The 15,584-nt window shown below is 52.7% G+C and overlaps 1 protein-coding gene across 1 annotated transcript; it reads left to right on the top strand.

Moving 5' to 3' along the window:
• The first annotated feature begins 11,708 nt into the window (after positions 1–11,708).
• WNT8A (Wnt family member 8A) lies at positions 11,709–15,202 on the top strand. The gene is made up of 6 exons (XM_027682756.1): positions 11,709–11,856; positions 11,949–11,982; positions 12,198–12,336; positions 13,253–13,378; positions 13,482–13,624; positions 14,621–15,202. Exons 1-6 carry the CDS (start codon positions 11,786–11,788, stop codon positions 15,182–15,184), a joined length of 1,077 nt encoding a protein of 358 aa, XP_027538557.1. The 5' UTR covers positions 11,709–11,785; the 3' UTR covers positions 15,185–15,202.
• The last annotated feature ends 382 nt before the right edge of the window (positions 15,203–15,584 follow it).

Raw genomic sequence — 15,584 nt, 5'->3', positions numbered from 1 at the left:
CTTCAAAGCAAGCAAGGACTCTCTAAATCTTCATTACTGGTGGTGCAGCAACATCCTCACTGGTCTGCAGGGGACCTGGCAAAAATAGATTCTGGTACCAGCTCAGGGGACTCCCAATTACATGGTATCACAACATTTCTGGAATTAATTTCCAGTCATATTAGAAAAACAAGGGCTTATCCTGGGCAGATAAACTGCTCTCCCTGGACCTCAGGTATGGTCCTACTTGTGCTGTGAAATGAGAACAGCTCTGTGTACTTGAGCAGGGTTACTCTGGGCTTGCACCTGCCTGCAGTGAGGCAGAAAGGAGCTTTACAGGCTTCAGAAAGCAGAGCTGAAAGGTTGGGGTGGTGTTCAGAAAGCTCTCGTTTACTTAAGGGTTGTTTGACGCTTGACACTGAGTGGGAATAGTCAGGACTGCAATTAAACAGCACCAGGAGCCACAGGAGTGACCTTTGGTGGCAACAGAAAGCAACCAGAGGTGAGCAGGAGACCAAGGGAAAACATCCAGCACACAGGACTGGTGATTTCAGTCAGAGCTCCATTAATGCCAGTGGTGTCCAAAGGGCTGAGGCTGCTGTTTCAATCCCCATTCATCAGTTCAACATTGCTGAGGTTTTCTTTTCATGACCAAGCCTTTTTGTACATTCTCCTTTGAGGACCTCATTCCCTTGTCTCCTGACTCTAAGGGGTTTTTTTTTTAAGGTCAGCTAGGTTTACTAATACTAGTTTTTTATTTAAAAGGTGAGGAACATGAGGGGTTGGGCAACAAGGAAAACAGGGTTATTTTCTTTGTGACTCCTGCTCTCCCCTCACACCTGCACACTTCAGGGTCAAAGAGCCTTTGACATTATTTAAATACTTGCTTTGATGATGGTTCCTTCATGGAGGAAGAGTTCAGAGATAGCACTTGGAGAAACACCACCTATGGAAATCTGTGTAGTTCACTCTGCTCAACCAGACCCACCCAACCCGTTACTTTTCCACAGGGTGATTTTTAAGCACCATTTTGCACCCAGCAATGAGCCCACAGACCAGACTTTCTCCTTGGTTTTGCCAGGAGACAGTGTTTTGTTCCACGTGACCATCTCCCTCCTTCTCTGCCAGCTCAGAGCATCTGCCAACTCGCTCAGCACAACGGGCTGTAAATCACCAAAAACCTCTTTGGCAACACTGAACCTGTGGCCGTGTCTGTGCCCCCGAGTTCTCCCAGAAACCAAAGGTCTGGGCTGTGTCCTCAGCCTGCACTTTTCGGGCAGGAGGGAAGGAAGGTCTGGCCAAAGCAACAAAACAACAGAGACACTCTCCTCTTGTGTTTGCAGGGATACAAAGGATTAGGAGCACTGCTCTAGGGAGTGATGCAAGAGACACCAGGTTTGTCCAAGCACTTGGCTCAGGGCTCCTGGTGCTGCTGCAGGGCTCTGTCTGCCCCCATGGAGCCTCCTCCCACTTCAGCTGTTTGCATTTAGGGCCTGTCACCCTAAACCAAACATCTCAGTGCTTTTATCCACGTCTCACCACACTGAAAAGGCTGAGAAGAACTTTTTATCTCAAGTTCCCCGCCCCTGGATCTGACTACGAGAGCTGCCGAGCTGCAGCAGAGCATGCAGCACCTGCACACCAGGAAAAATTCCTCAAGGTTAAAGGCCAGATCTTCCCACCTTTCTCCTTCCTGCCCCAGGTGGAGCATGGCTTCATGGCAGGGCTTGGAGACTGCTTTCTTCACAGTTAGCAGTTAAAAGAGGTTTAAAGTTAAAAACATATATCTGCAGTACTCTGATTTGACAAACATCCCTTTCTGCTGCTGTGTGAGACCACTTCAGCCCAGGATCTGGATCAGGAAATTAAAATTTGTCAAGAGCAGGGATGGGTTTGGCTCCCTGTTATCTAAATCAAAGAGCATTACAGCCCTTATCTGCAGGGCAAGCTGAGGACACAGACCAGGAAACTGCTCATCTCTTCAGGCTGAGACAGTGAATTTTCATCCTTCCAGTCATTACACTAAGGAAATATTTGTTCCTGCCATTAGAAGGGAGCTACAAGCCAAGCCAAACCAAACCAAACACCTTACACACACCTAGGAAACACCTTCTGGGTGTTAACCTGACCTTCACCCCCTGGAAGAGCATCCTCCAGCGCCGAGGCTCTGCAGCAGCCACCCCTTCCCCAGCCTCAGGACTGACGGGCAGCTGAGCTGGAGACAAAGTCATCAGCAAACAGAACCAGCAGCAGGTGGGAAACTTAAATATTTCTGCCAATTAGCAGCAGCCCCTTGCTGTTATGTAAGGGTACATAACGAGGTGTTACCTTGCAACTCCTCCGAGGGAAAAACGCCTTCCATGCTCATGCAGTTATAGCCAAAAAATCATTATATTCAGATAAACATTATATGTAGATAAACACCCACTTTCTTGGCATCACCATGAAGCCAGTCTTGCCCCCTGGATCCCAGGGACAGGGCCAGCCCTCTCAGGATCCCGGCCAAGTCCACCTGCCCCTGTGACTCACCTCTAATTGCTCTGCACAGTCACAGCAAGCCCTGACTGAGCAGAGGAGATCTGCATTCCTGTCATTGTTGTACAGAAGTTAGTTGATTTGATAAATCTCATTAGGCAGGCATTTGATAGCAGTGAAAGCCAGGAAGGAGAAGCTCTAAGCCTAGCTCTCCTGGGAAAAGGACATGTGTGTGTTCTACCTCACTTGGAGCCCGGCTAAAAGCCCCTGGAGATCCTGCCCAGCTCCAGCTCAGATACCACAGCTGAGTCTCAAAGCACATGTGGGGGTTTTTTTTCAAATATATCTGGGTGTTCTCTCTTATTTGGGCCATTAGCCCCATGGTTGCTGAGCCATGTCACAGCAAGTCTTTAGGTCCAGCTCTGCAGCAATGAGGGCAATCGGCCTTGGCCAGTGGCTTGGTCACCACAACAGAGAGAGGCCAAGGCTGGAGAAGCCTTTGCTTGGGGAGAACACCTCTGTGTGTTGGTTCTGCCATCAGTGCTGCTCCTGACACAGCAGAGACCTCTCCTGCTAACAGAGGATCAGGGAAAGATGTGAGGGAACGAGGACACTGGCACAAGCCCTGTGGGACCGGGGGTCTGAACTGCAGGGCGTGGGAAGGAGGAGGTCAGGGGCTGGGAGAGCAGCCAGGGAGGTGCCCACGGCAGCACAAACTCGAGGCAGAAGAAGCCAGGGCGGCTCTCGTGCCTCTGCCTGGCTCACCCCTTGTTTTTCCAAAAACACAGGGTGAAAACAATAGCCTTTTCAACAGCCCTAACCTTCTGGTGCCAAGCTGGGGGAGCCTCCCACACCGTGCACGGGCAAACAGAGCTGCTGTGTCCTCCAGGAGCCCTGGCACAAGCAGCCAGCCCCGGCCACTCCACCTGCTCCCTGCCCAGCGTGTCCGTGGGTCCCTGGGAGCTCTGTCCCAGCCACCGAGGTGTGTCCCACAGCAAAACCCGCTCAGCCTGGAGGGTGGGAGGCAGCAGGGGATGGCTGGGGCTGAGCCAGGGCGTGTGGGAGCAGGTGGGTGCGTGTGTGGGGGCGTTTCTCCAGCTCAAACTGACAGCAGGGAGAGCTCTCATTTTTGGTGTCTGTGCCAGGAAAGGCGGCTCCCTGTGCTTTCTGTCTTGTCAGGAGAGCTGGCTTGGGAAGGAACAGTTGCTGGGGATGGTTCAAGCACATCTTGTAAGCTGTGCTGACAACAGCTCCTGACAACTCCTACCATCAACTGCAAATCTCCCCATGCTTCGTGTTTGCTTCAGGGCCCAGGTCCAGAATTCATTCAATCCACGGAGAATCAGTAAAAAAGGAGATGGAGGGGGGAGCAAAAGGGGGTTTCTAGCTCTTGTCAGAGAGACACAGCCTTTTAGGGAGAATTTTCAAAAGAAGGAGAATTTTCAAAATAAAAAAACAATCTCGGGAATTTTAAGCTGGTCTCATGAATTCAAAGGCCAACTCAGTATCAAAATTTTTGGACTTGGCAAAGTTGCAACAACCAGGGAGGAAAAAAAATGATGTGTGACTCCAAGTGGGTGTTTTCAAACAGCATCTTGTTTGGGGAAAATAATCCCTCTTGGTCTGTTTTGTTTTCTCGTGATGCTGGAAATAATTCTCCTCCTCAGAGAAAAGAACTGGGGAGTTATTTTTCTATCAAATCACGGGAGCTCCCTCAGGTCACACCTGACCACGGCTGGTCCCCTCATCCCTGCTGGCAATGGGGGGAGTCACCACCTCGAAGTGTTAAAGAAACACGTGTGCAGGTCCAAAACCACACCTTTCACTCAGCAGTGAAGAAATTGGGCATGAAGTGCCTTGGCTGAAGGTGTGTGCTTTTGGGGCTGAGCCCAAGGGCAGGGATGGAGGCGGCAGGGATGGAGGCAGCAGGGATGGAGGCAGCAGGGATGGAGGCAGCAGGGATGCCCCCAGGGCAGCAGCTTTGCTCCTGGGATCCTTCTCTCCGGGGAGCAGGAGTAGCAATAGCTGAGAGTGCTGCAATAGCTCCATAATGGCTTTATAATTTCTCCAGCCTCTCCACTGCTCCTCCTGACTTGCACCATTTTATTTCTGTCCTGTCCAGGCTCCTGTTTCAGTTGGACCTGGGTAACCCCCACCATGAGACAGCCCTGGGGGGCACAGTGTGGCAGCATCTCTGCTTTAACACACCTCTGACACCGTTTTATTATCATGCTGCTTTAACATCCCCAGTGCAATGCACGTGACCAGGGCTCCAGTTTAATTTTATTTCTCTTTTAATGTGTTTCACGAACACCCAGGGAACTGGAAATGTCAGGACACCAGCATGGCTGTATCAGCTGCAGGAATCTGCCTCCCTGCTCCCAGCAGATAATTGAGGACCAATTCAAACTGGAGCTGCCTCAGTGTGAGCACTGGCTCCTCGCAGTGCTGAGCCTGCCTTCGTTCATTTTCTAGCTGTACAAAGGACCTATAAAGCTTTAACTTACCTGCTTTTATAAACTTCATGTGTGAAGCATTCAGTTCTGCACGGCCAAGGTGGAAATAAAAGAGATTGACCCAAAATAGCACTCAGTATTCTGCATGGGCTACAGTATGTAAATCCCAAAGCCATGCTCAGACAACTGGGCCAGCCAAGCTGAGCCATGAGCATGGAAAATTCACCACGTTCCTGCAGTGGGATTGCTGGACAGCTTTTATCCCAGCTGACACTTGAGCTGCTCAGATGGGGGGACTCTGCAAGCCTGTCCCACCCCTCTGTGTCCACCCACCCAGCCTGACACTGTCACGGGGTGTGTGCGGGATGGGCTGGGATGGGCTGGGATGGGTTGGGATGGGTGTGCGGTGCAGGGAGGTCCCACAGGGGGGAGCCTTGTCACCAGCCTGCGGGGACACTTCCCAGGACACTGCCCCGGGACATCACCCGGGGCATCCCCCCGCCAGGCACCCTCTGCTCCCCACGCTGTGCCTCTGGGCTCGGTCCTGGCACTGTGGCTTTGGCTCCATTTCCATCTGCTCAGAGTTAACGGATGTAAAACGTTCTGCTCATCCTCGACAGGGATGGGCAAAGCTCCCTCCAAAACCACCACAGCTCCAGTGTTCAGAGCTGATCTGGGAATTACCAAGGGACTGTGATCAACAAAATCTGTTTATAAAGGGTGTCACTGGGGAAAATTCACCCCATGAAGGGTCCTAATGGGTCTCTGTGGCTGCAGGATGCTGATGAGCCAGACCCCTGCCCCAGATCCCACCTTACACAGTCCCATCAGGCCAACTTTACACTGAACAGTAAAGGCCTAAAACTGGTTTAGTAAAGCCAGAGACCTTGCCAAGAATTGTAACCTCACTCTGACCTCAGGTAACACTTGAGATGTCTCCTCCCACCTGAAAGATGAATAAATGCATGGCACTGCCAGACTGATTAAAGCGATATATGAACATGGCATCGATGCCCAGCTGCATTATGAAATGGAAATGTGCACCTCAACCCCTGTGAAAGACAGGCAAGGCAAGAGGAGCTTCCTTAGGGGGAAGCAGAGCAAAGTGCTGGAGCCTCAGTGGCACCACGGGTGGAACAAGCCCCCCAGCAGCACAGGCTCCCCACTGCCTTCGTGGGCAAAGCTGGTGCCAGAAGCAAGTTTTCCCCTCACTTTGTTTCTCCCAGCAAAACTCAAAGAACTTTTAAAGTTGCTCACAGCCCAGATTTCTGCAGAGGAAGCCCCAGCCTTCTGCACTCAGAATCACCTCTGTCCAAAGAAATAAAGACGAGTTTTAAGAAAGTATTCGTAGCTCGAATCACCATTTTCTTCTGTGAGCCTCAAAACCTCCCACACTCAGTGTGCCATACACAGCCAGCAGCAACACACGTATCATCCAGCTCAGAAATTAAGATATTTGGGCTTGATCTGTTCCCTGTGACACGAAATGGGTGGGAGACAGGAAGGGTGACAGAACCACGGCTGCAAAGGGACAGTGCAAGGACCCATGCTGGGAAAGGACAGGGAGCACCACAGGAGCCAGGTGTAATCAGTTAATTTAACTTGAGTTTGGCTGGGAATAATTAAGAAGGAGGTGATAATTTTCCTCTGTATCAAGTGCCCAATCTCTTCCTGGACAGGCTTTTACCTGGGAAGTGACACTTTGCCAGGACAGGGATCTGGTCCCCGCATGCAGATGCCCAGGCAGTCACTTCTCTGCTGCACTAACACCGTTTGCATGGCACTTCCTTTAAAGGTGAGAAAAACAAAACACTTCTCCCTACTTTATAATGCTGCTGTGTAAACAGCCCTGTAGGTTTTGGGGGACACACCTAAAGGAGGCAGGTGAGGTGAGGCTGGTCAGGTCATGGAGCTGCCTCTCCGGGGCCAACTGGGCAGCCAGATCCTCTCAAGAGCTTTCCCAAGAGGGAAGGGCACTGCTGCTCACAAGGTGAACATCTCCCCTCCAGCCACTGCCCCCCAGTCAATTGGGCTGGAGGGGCCCTGACCCATCTCCCAGCCCATCCTCCCCACCTGCTTCACTCCTGACACACCACGAGCCCACAGCCAGTTAAATCCGGCCCTTGAGGCTCTTGCCCTTTCTCTTGTTGATGAAAAAAAAAAGAGTTTTTTCCTCCCTCATTTGCTCCACCTTCTCATTTCTAGCCTAAACCCAACATCCTGTGCACCCAGAGAGCTCCCAAGAGCTCCACAATGCTACTGGGCCATTTCTACAACCCCCATCAGGACATTCCCAAAGCACCTCGACAGCCTTTGCTGGGAAGCATCTATGGCCCTGCCCAGCTTGTGGCTGGAAAGATCAGAATTTGGTTCCAAACCTTGATTTTTTTTCCTCCCTGAAACAAAAGGGTGTAAAGCCCAAACACTGCACCTTAGAGCCTCCCGTGGTCCTGCTTTCTGGCATCCCTATGGCCCTGTGTTCTATTCCGGGACGTGTTTCCCTCAGTAGCAGAGGTTCTTACCTTGGACTTGCTCACTCGTGGCCTCTGTGGTGAAGTTCACTGCTCACCCCAGCACACTGCACATGGGGCTGTGCTGGGAATCAGGATTATAAGATGGAAAACCTGGCTGCACTGGTACAGCTGAGGGGGATGAGGTGCTGCAGGGAGACAGGAACTCCACGGGGTAATTTTGTCACTGGGAAAGCACACCCCGAGCTGGTTCTGTTGGGTGGTTTAACCTTGTTTTCAGTGAATATCAGGCCACTTCTAACTGTGCCAACACAGGCATGAAGAGCACTAAGCCCGTGGGGTAGGTGTGGCACAACACCTGATTCCAGTTTCGCTCCATCCCCAATTACCATCCATTAATTAAAACATATTCATTATACAGGCAAAACTCCCACCAGCATTGCCAGGTCCAGGGCTCGGGTCCTGCCAGTGCTTGCTCCAAGGGGGAACTGCCACAGCCCGCAAGGGACCGTGCCACAGGCAGAACAATGGGGACAGATTTTCCCCGATACAGGAACATTGAGAAGGGTAAAAATAACAATTCCTGGAAGAGCTGGGTGTGCAGGAGGGCTGCCCCACGGCTGCTGTGCTCCGTGGTGCAGCCCTGGGCAGCACAGGGACACATCCCCCTTGCTGTGCACAGACCCAGGGCACAGCATCACCCCCGGGGGCTCAGGGGCTTCCCGGGGAGACCGAGGTGGGAGAGCCCCATAAAACATCCTCCACCTCGCCAGCCAGGGGGTGGCTTTCTAATTACCCAGGTGGGTTTCTATTGTAAGGAGGGCAGCAATGCAGGATTTGACGCCAGGGCTCTGAATGTGTCACCTGCCCAGGGCAATTTAGCAAGTGGCCTGTGCTTTGTGTTCCCGCTGTCCACAGCCACGGGGATCGCTGCCCTGGCAAGCCAAGACCCCACCCCTGTGGGACCTGCCACCCTGATAAACTGATTTACCTCATGTCTGCCTTCCCTTAAAACCCACACTGTGATGTGAAGAGGGTTCTGTGGGTGTGTGGGGCTGTATATACTGCAGCTGTTTCTTTACTCAGGACAGATACCAAAATGCTTTAAGATTTTGATCATCCCATGAAAAGCACTGGCTGTTTGATCACATAGCAAGAAAACAAGAAACAAAGCATCAGGATTTTGTCAGTAAAGCCAAGGGGCTCCAGCTGACATTCAGAACACTGCTTTTCCAAACAGCCTGTCCCTCAGCAGCATGTGGGTCCAACACAGGCTCTGGTGGTGCCTGCATGCTGACAGCTCACTGTGAGGTCCAAGGCTGCCCAGAAAGACTGACAGTGCATTTTCTGCACAACCAGGTGAATTCAACAGAATTTTCCTTTCAGGTTTTTTTTTCCCCATCCAAAACCAAACCAAAAGCAAGTTTCCGGGCAGCGGGGAAACCAAAGAGAAACCATTCTCAGCACTAAAACTACTTTCAGCATCAACACTACTTTCAGGATCAAAACTACCCTCAGCATCATCTCTCAGATGGGACCTGTGGCTCAGGTGACCCAGGGTGTGACCAGGGGGCTGTTCCCATGGGTGATGGGGGAGCATCCAGCCCTGCAGCCCCCCAGAACCTGGCTGCTGACTTACAGAGCAAAGCATCAAAATCAGCTCCTGAACAGCTCTGCCGCTGAGGTCAAAAAGACCACCCACCTCTGTGCCTCAGTTTACCCAACTGCAAATAGAGGTGTGTATGTTTAATCTCCTGTACAGCAAAGACGCTGCACAAACCACTCTGTAAGTGCAAAATTCAGTAACACAGCAAAACCAAAGTCTGCTTTTGCCTAAGGTGGGAAAGTCCAGCAGCAATCCCACTGGGATGACTGCAGTCCTTGCTGGATGACCCACAGAAGTGCTGCCTCCCGCTCGCCAGGGCTGAGCTGTGAGCATGGAAAAAACCTGGAGCGGGGCGGGAGGGCTCGTCCCAGCACGCTGCTTTGTTTGCTGACAACCAGTGCAAGTGACAACGTTATGAGTGAGTGACTTTTGAGATCCCTGTGACTTTAATTGGAAAGGACATTTTTAACAGCCCAAGAGCTGTGCGGTCCTGCCAGCGGCTGCTCACGCCCAGGGACGCTGTTATTCCTCTGGCATGTGATAGGAATATTGTGTGTGAACTGACAGGGCAGACACGCCAACGTTTTCTTAGCTGCACAGGCTCTCTCACACAAGAAAAAAAAAAATCGATGTGCCCTCAGGGACAGCCAGGCACAAACCCCAAAATTACCTGTGTGCATACAGAAAATGCACAGCAGATTTCCAAGCCCTATGCATGGGGTTTAATCAATGAGCTTCCCCGATACATGGGAAACACTTCATTCCCAGTAATTGTCCTTTGACAGCTCTAACAAGTAGGATCTGTTTGGGATGGTAATGATTAAAATGCTGACTCACAGAGGGGTTTCCATGCTGGCAGGACTGCACCAGCTTTGTGCTCACTTGGAAGGTATTTTGCATCCCTGCTTTTCAACCAATCTGCAATTTTAATCCTCTGGTTGCAAACGGGTTGTTTGTGGCTTTGCCCAGCTGACTCCAGGTTTCCCTGCTGCAGGGTCTGGAGGGAGAGGGCTCTCCCCTGGCTCGAGGATGGGCAGCAGGACAGGGAGAGTCCCTGTGCTTTCTGCAGCCAGGAGCAGTGAGGAGCTGGTCTGCCTGCTCGGGGCAGGAGGGAGAGGAGTGACAGGTCCCAGCAGAGGCACCTGAGCCCATAGACCTGCACTTCAGACACCAGCACTGCGAGGTGTCAAACCCCAGAGCAGGTTGCTGGCTCTGCTCTGCTGCATTTCATGGCAAGACAGCAAAGTACTTCACGAATGTGTTTGAGGTGCAGCCTCCTGCCCGGCCATAATGCCACTGGCTGCTGCTGCTCAGCTGCCTGTGAGGATGGGGCTCATCCCTGTGTGGCCCCTTCTGCTAGTGGGGCAGCCCCACAGGTGCCACATGCAGTGCAGTCCCATTCCCTTGAACCTCACTTTTGCAGCCCCTTCACCAGTCCCCCTGCACCATCAGTGATTAACACAGGGAGATGGGTGTGCCCAGAGGTCAGGCAGGGGGCTGAGAGGAGGAGGAGGAGGAAGGCAGCACCTCTGCCCTGCCACAGGGCCATGGCTGGGCAGAGGCTGTGCCTCTGTGCCATGGGGCAGTGCCAGGCAGAGCCGGGGGGCTGTTGGCACTGCTGGCACAGCACAGCACTGCTGTGGGGCCAGGCACCCACACTGCCCCATGGAGCAGCCAGGAGCCCTGCCCAGGGTGAGCCAGCCCCCAGTGGGACCATCCACCCCCAGGAAAACAGACTCGGCAGTTTCCATGAGCACCATCTCCCGTTTCTCCATGTGCAGCATCACAGCACGTCACAGCCTTTAATGACACTGGCCAGAGTTATTAAAAGGCTTTTTTGGGTTTCCTCTGCTGAGGATTTTCCTTTCCCGAGCACAGCTGATGGCTCAGCAGTGACAGAGGCCCCTCACTCTGCTGAGGCTACGGGCAGCTCCTGCCTGTGGAGCGGCAGCAGCGGCCGTGCCTTTGCTGCAGCAGCTTTTACCGTAAGGAAATTGCCAACCCCAGAAAACTGTTCCCCTAATTACAGCGTTGGAGCAGGGAGAAAACCACAAAAATGATTCACACAGTGTTCCCAAAGCTGCAGCCGCGTAAATTAGAGAGATCTCCGAGCGCTCCCGAGCCGCGCTCGCTGTTATCGGGATGGAAATGCAGGAACTTTCATCATAAAGAGGCAAGAAGGGAAAAAAACCTGCCGCTAAACGCATCTCTGCGAGCCAAGGAGACCTGGGAGGTCTATCCCCTATAGATCTTTACAGAAGGGTTGTTAAAACTCCTCGGGGAGTTCTTGTAGGAGGGAGCAGGCAGATAGCAGGGAAACTATAGAAATGCATCAGCTTGTTATTTCGGAGGGACACGGGGACAGAGCCTCTGCTGCCAGCAGAGGATGAAAAGGAGAAGGCAAGAGGACTTGGGGCGAGCAGAAAGGGATGGCTGGTGGCAGGGAAGAGAGTTAAAAGTGTCCCATTGTTAGGGAAGTTTGCTCTCCCTCAGACCATCCCGCTCCCAGGGACACCGCGCCGCCTTTTGAAGTGCAACCTTAGGCGGTTCCTTGTCACCCATTGGAGCGGGAGCTTTTTTACCACATTAAGTCATTGGGTAGCAAATGAATGGGGGGTTTTGACTATTCACAACTTCACCTTATAAATATCAGGGTTGGAGGTTCCTGCAGCTTTCCTCCATCCCCATAGCTCACCTTGGGAAGGAGCAGAGGGAGGCGGCCCTGCTCGCTCGGAGACCTGCGGTGCGGAGAGCTACGGATCAGCCAAAGGGATCCAACCCTGCTCCTTGTGACAGCCATGAAGAGAAGGACCTTTCTCATCCTCTCCCTCACGGGGTTCTACAGTGCAGTTCTCCACACAGCAGCATGGTAGGGTCCAACTCAGTGGAATGGGCATTTTTTTAGGGATGCTCCTCAGCCTGTGGTAAGCCGTGTGATTCATTTTCTTTTCTTTGTTTCAGGTCTGTGAATAACTTCCTGATGACAGGACCTAAGGTAATTAACGCATGGACTGTCAGGAATTTAAGTGGAGTGATTTTGTTTTGCAAATGGGAAATAGTGCTTTTCCAAGGAACCAGCCTTCCCAGGGCATATCGGCTCCAAGTCCTGACAAGCATAAGAGGGAAAAGGACCTGCAACCTGTTTATGTCTGTTTTCACTGATAAATGGTAAAACGTGGTGGATTTTAACCCTGGTGTTTCCCGTGCCAGGCTTACCTGACGTACTCCAGCAGCGTGGCAGCCGGGGCACACAGTGGGATGGAGGAGTGCAAGTTCCAGTTCGGGTGGGAGCGCTGGAACTGCCCCGAGAGCGCCCTGCAGCTCTCCACACACAACCGGCTCCGCAGCGGTGAGTGCACCTCCACCTGCCCCACAGCACCCCTGCCCCAGCTGGGATGTGCTCTGGGGAGAGCTGGCTCTGCCAGTTAAATTGACTGATGGAGAAGGGCTTTGCCATCCCAAAAATCACAGTTGTTTTTCCCCTGTATGTATTAATTAGCACTAAAATTTTCCTAGGGATCCCAGGCTCTCTCTGGATCCCTATCCATGCTAGGCTGGAGCTCAGTCCTCCCTGCAATGCTGCTCCATGGGTTTGCTTCTGTCACTTTGAGGAGTACAGCATCCCGGGGAGTGCAGTGTCAGAGACATCTGAGCTTCCAGTGGGGAGAAGCACAGGAGAGATGAAGGGAGAAGCCAGAGATGTGCACTAAGAAACTGTTTTCATAAGAAAGTTGTAGATATTTTTAAATATTATCTACTTCAACAGGCAGGAATCTCTTCGTCCCCAGAGCAACATCTGTATTTGGATCTGTTCAGAAAGCCAAAATGAACTAGATCAGGAGTGTGGGAGCAGACAGCTGCTAGCACAGGTTCCAAAGATCCATGATGATTTTCCCCAGGAGGCAAGATCAAAGCACAACATACCCCCAGGCAGGGAAGGACAGAGATGAACCGAGTGCCAGGTGAAGGGAGCAATAACTCACCTTGGCCAGAGCACTGCCTTAAGATCCTACCCTTGCCAAGGAGTTCCATCCTCTGCATGGACACCTGCATAATATTCTGCCAAATTAATGTAACCTGCAATGCTGAAGCCTGAAAAGATCCAGTTATCAGCATTTAATTTCTGTAGCACTTTACCTTTTGCACAAACTTGGAGGGGGGTATTTTCTCCTTGCCCCTTTGCAGCACAGGAGATCTTCATCCCTGACAATCCAGGGCTGATGTCTGTGCTTGCATGTGACAGCTTTTTTTCCCCTCTCCCCCAGCGACCCGGGAAACATCCTTTGTACACGCCATCAGCTCAGCTGGTGTCATGTACACCCTCACCAGGAACTGCAGCCTGGGGGACTTTGAGAGCTGCGGCTGTGACGACTCCAGGAACGGCCGTGTGGGTGAGCTGCTGTCCCAGACGGACTGACACCCTCCCTCCACCCCCACACGGGTTTCAGGGCAGAATTTGGCAGTTCTGTGCTCAGCCTGTGTCTTGCCTTGCAGGTGGCCGAGGCTGGGTCTGGGGAGGATGCAGCGACAACGTGGAGTTTGGGGAGAAGGTTTCCAAGCTCTTTGTGGATGCCTTGGAAACAGGACACGACACCCGCGCGCTGATCAACCTGCACAACAACGAAGTCGGGAGATTTGTAAGTCAGACTCATAATAATACTGCTAAATAATAATAATGTCTATAATGAAAACAAAATCTGAGCAACTGGTAGGCTGCTCAGGTTCCTGTTTCCAGTCCCCTGTGACAATCTAAGCCCTGCAGTGTTTGGATGGGGGGAAAAAACCATAGCCAGAATCTGGTGTTAAACCTGAACACAGGGAACCACCGTCAGAGTTGTTCCCACTTCCAGCTCCTGCAGCAGTGCAATGCAGTTAACTGCTGGCACACACCACTTAATCAGAAATGCGTGGGGTTTGTACTCACCTAGGCTTGTCTGGTCTGCAAAACAAAGCCAGACCCACCTTCCTGACTTTCTTCCAATATGCATTTCCAAGCTCTTTGGCCGGGAAGCCAGGTGTGAGCTGGCCCCGCTCACAAGCTGTCTGCCAGACTGCCCCGTTCCTGCCTGGGCTGTGGAAGCTCTCAGCATCTTGCCAAACCTTCTTGTCTGCAAAAACAAGGACAGCAACACTTAACATACCTATCTCATAGGGTGTGTCCAGGCTTAATCTCACATAGATACCAGTGATTGGGACCTTATAAATACCAGAGGGAGATAGGCAGATAATATCTGTGAAGTGCTTGGCCTGGAGGAGATGCAGAGAGGTTGGGTATGATTATTCCAAAGCAGTTTCACACATTTTGAATGAAACCTCTGAGAGGGATGGTGGGTTGATGCTGTGATGAGCCGGGTGAGCAGCATGAGAAGGGCATGACCTGACAAAGGCACTTTTTTCCTCGCCTGGATTCTCCCACAAGGGCTGGGGACATTAGCTTGTGCCCACTTGTTATCTCTGGCACAGATGCTTTGCAGAAGCTGAAATAAGAACATCAGCTCATGTCTTGGAAGGATATGAAGTCATGCCGAGCACGAGCCACTTTTGACCCGTTGTCCCCAAATTATAAGCGCCTGATTTTGAGGTTTAAACGATGATGCTCTGCTGCTCCTAATTTCTCCCCCTCTCCCACCGAGGCGGTGAAAGACACGATGAAACGAGCCTGCAAGTGCCACGGGGTGTCGGGCAGCTGCAGCATCCAGACCTGCTGGCTCCAGCTCGCCGAGTTCCGCGAGATCGGGAACTACCTGAAGATAAAGTACGACCAGGCCCACAAGCTGGAGATGGACAAGCGGCGGGTGAGGGCCGGCAACAGCGCCGACAGCCGCGGCGCCACGGCACAGGCCTTCCACCACGTCCACGCCACGGAGCTCGTCTTCCTGGAGGACTCCCCCGACTACTGCACGAGGAACGCCAGCCTGGGCCACCACGGCACCGAGGGCCGCGAGTGCCTGCAGACCGGCAAGAACCTCTCCCAGTGGGAGAAGAGGAGCTGCCGGCGGCTCTGCACCGAGTGCGGGCTGCGGGTGGAGGAGCGGAGGACGGAGGTGGTGTCCAGCTGCAACTGCAAGTTCCACTGGTGCTGCACCGTGCGCTGCGAGCAGTGCCGGACGCTGGTGGCCAAGCACTTCTGCACCCGCCGCGACGGCGCCGCCGCCCCCAACCACATCAGGCAGAGGAACAGGGGCCACAAGAGATAAGGGGCGGCCACGGCACCCCAGGGGGATGCTTTGGGGCCCTCACGCCGGGGTAGGAGCGTCCTGGGCTCCGCAGGGCTCAGCGGGCACCGTGCCAGGGGATGGGGTCTCCTGTGGATGGACACAGTGGGACTGGGAAGCACAAGGCGTGGGCGCTGAGGGGCCACGGTCCTTCCTGCTTCCATGATTTTTCCTCAATATTTACCGGTAGCTTCTTTCTTGTTGAGAGTCACTTTATCTGTGTGTCAGACAGAGAGAAGAGTTTCATGTCTTAGGTGGGCCCAACCCCTTCTGCTCCTGCCAGTGGGTCTGCCAGTGCCAGCGGTGGGGCTCCAGCCCCGCAGCCAGAGAGTTGGGAACGGGAGCTGGGGCCAAAAGTGTGTCCAGCTGGGTGATCCCAGCC

Source organism: Neopelma chrysocephalum, unplaced genomic scaffold (assembly GCF_003984885.1).
Source record: "Neopelma chrysocephalum unplaced genomic scaffold, ASM398488v2 Primary Assembly neopelma1_63, whole genome shotgun sequence".
Taxonomy (NCBI): Eukaryota; Metazoa; Chordata; class Aves; order Passeriformes; family Pipridae; genus Neopelma; species Neopelma chrysocephalum.
This window is presented reverse-complemented; position numbering and strand designations above follow the sequence as displayed.

Coding starts and splice junctions, on each gene's coding strand:
- WNT8A (XM_027682756.1), top strand. CDS start 11,786: ATGAAGAGAAGGACCTTTCTCATCCTCTCCCTCACGGGGTTCTACAGT. Junction 11,857..11,948: donor GTTCTCCACACAGCAGCATG/GTAGGGTCCAAC, acceptor TCTTTGTTTCAG/GTCTGTGAATAACTTCCTGA. Junction 11,983..12,197: donor TCCTGATGACAGGACCTAAG/GTAATTAACGCA, acceptor TTCCCGTGCCAG/GCTTACCTGACGTACTCCAG.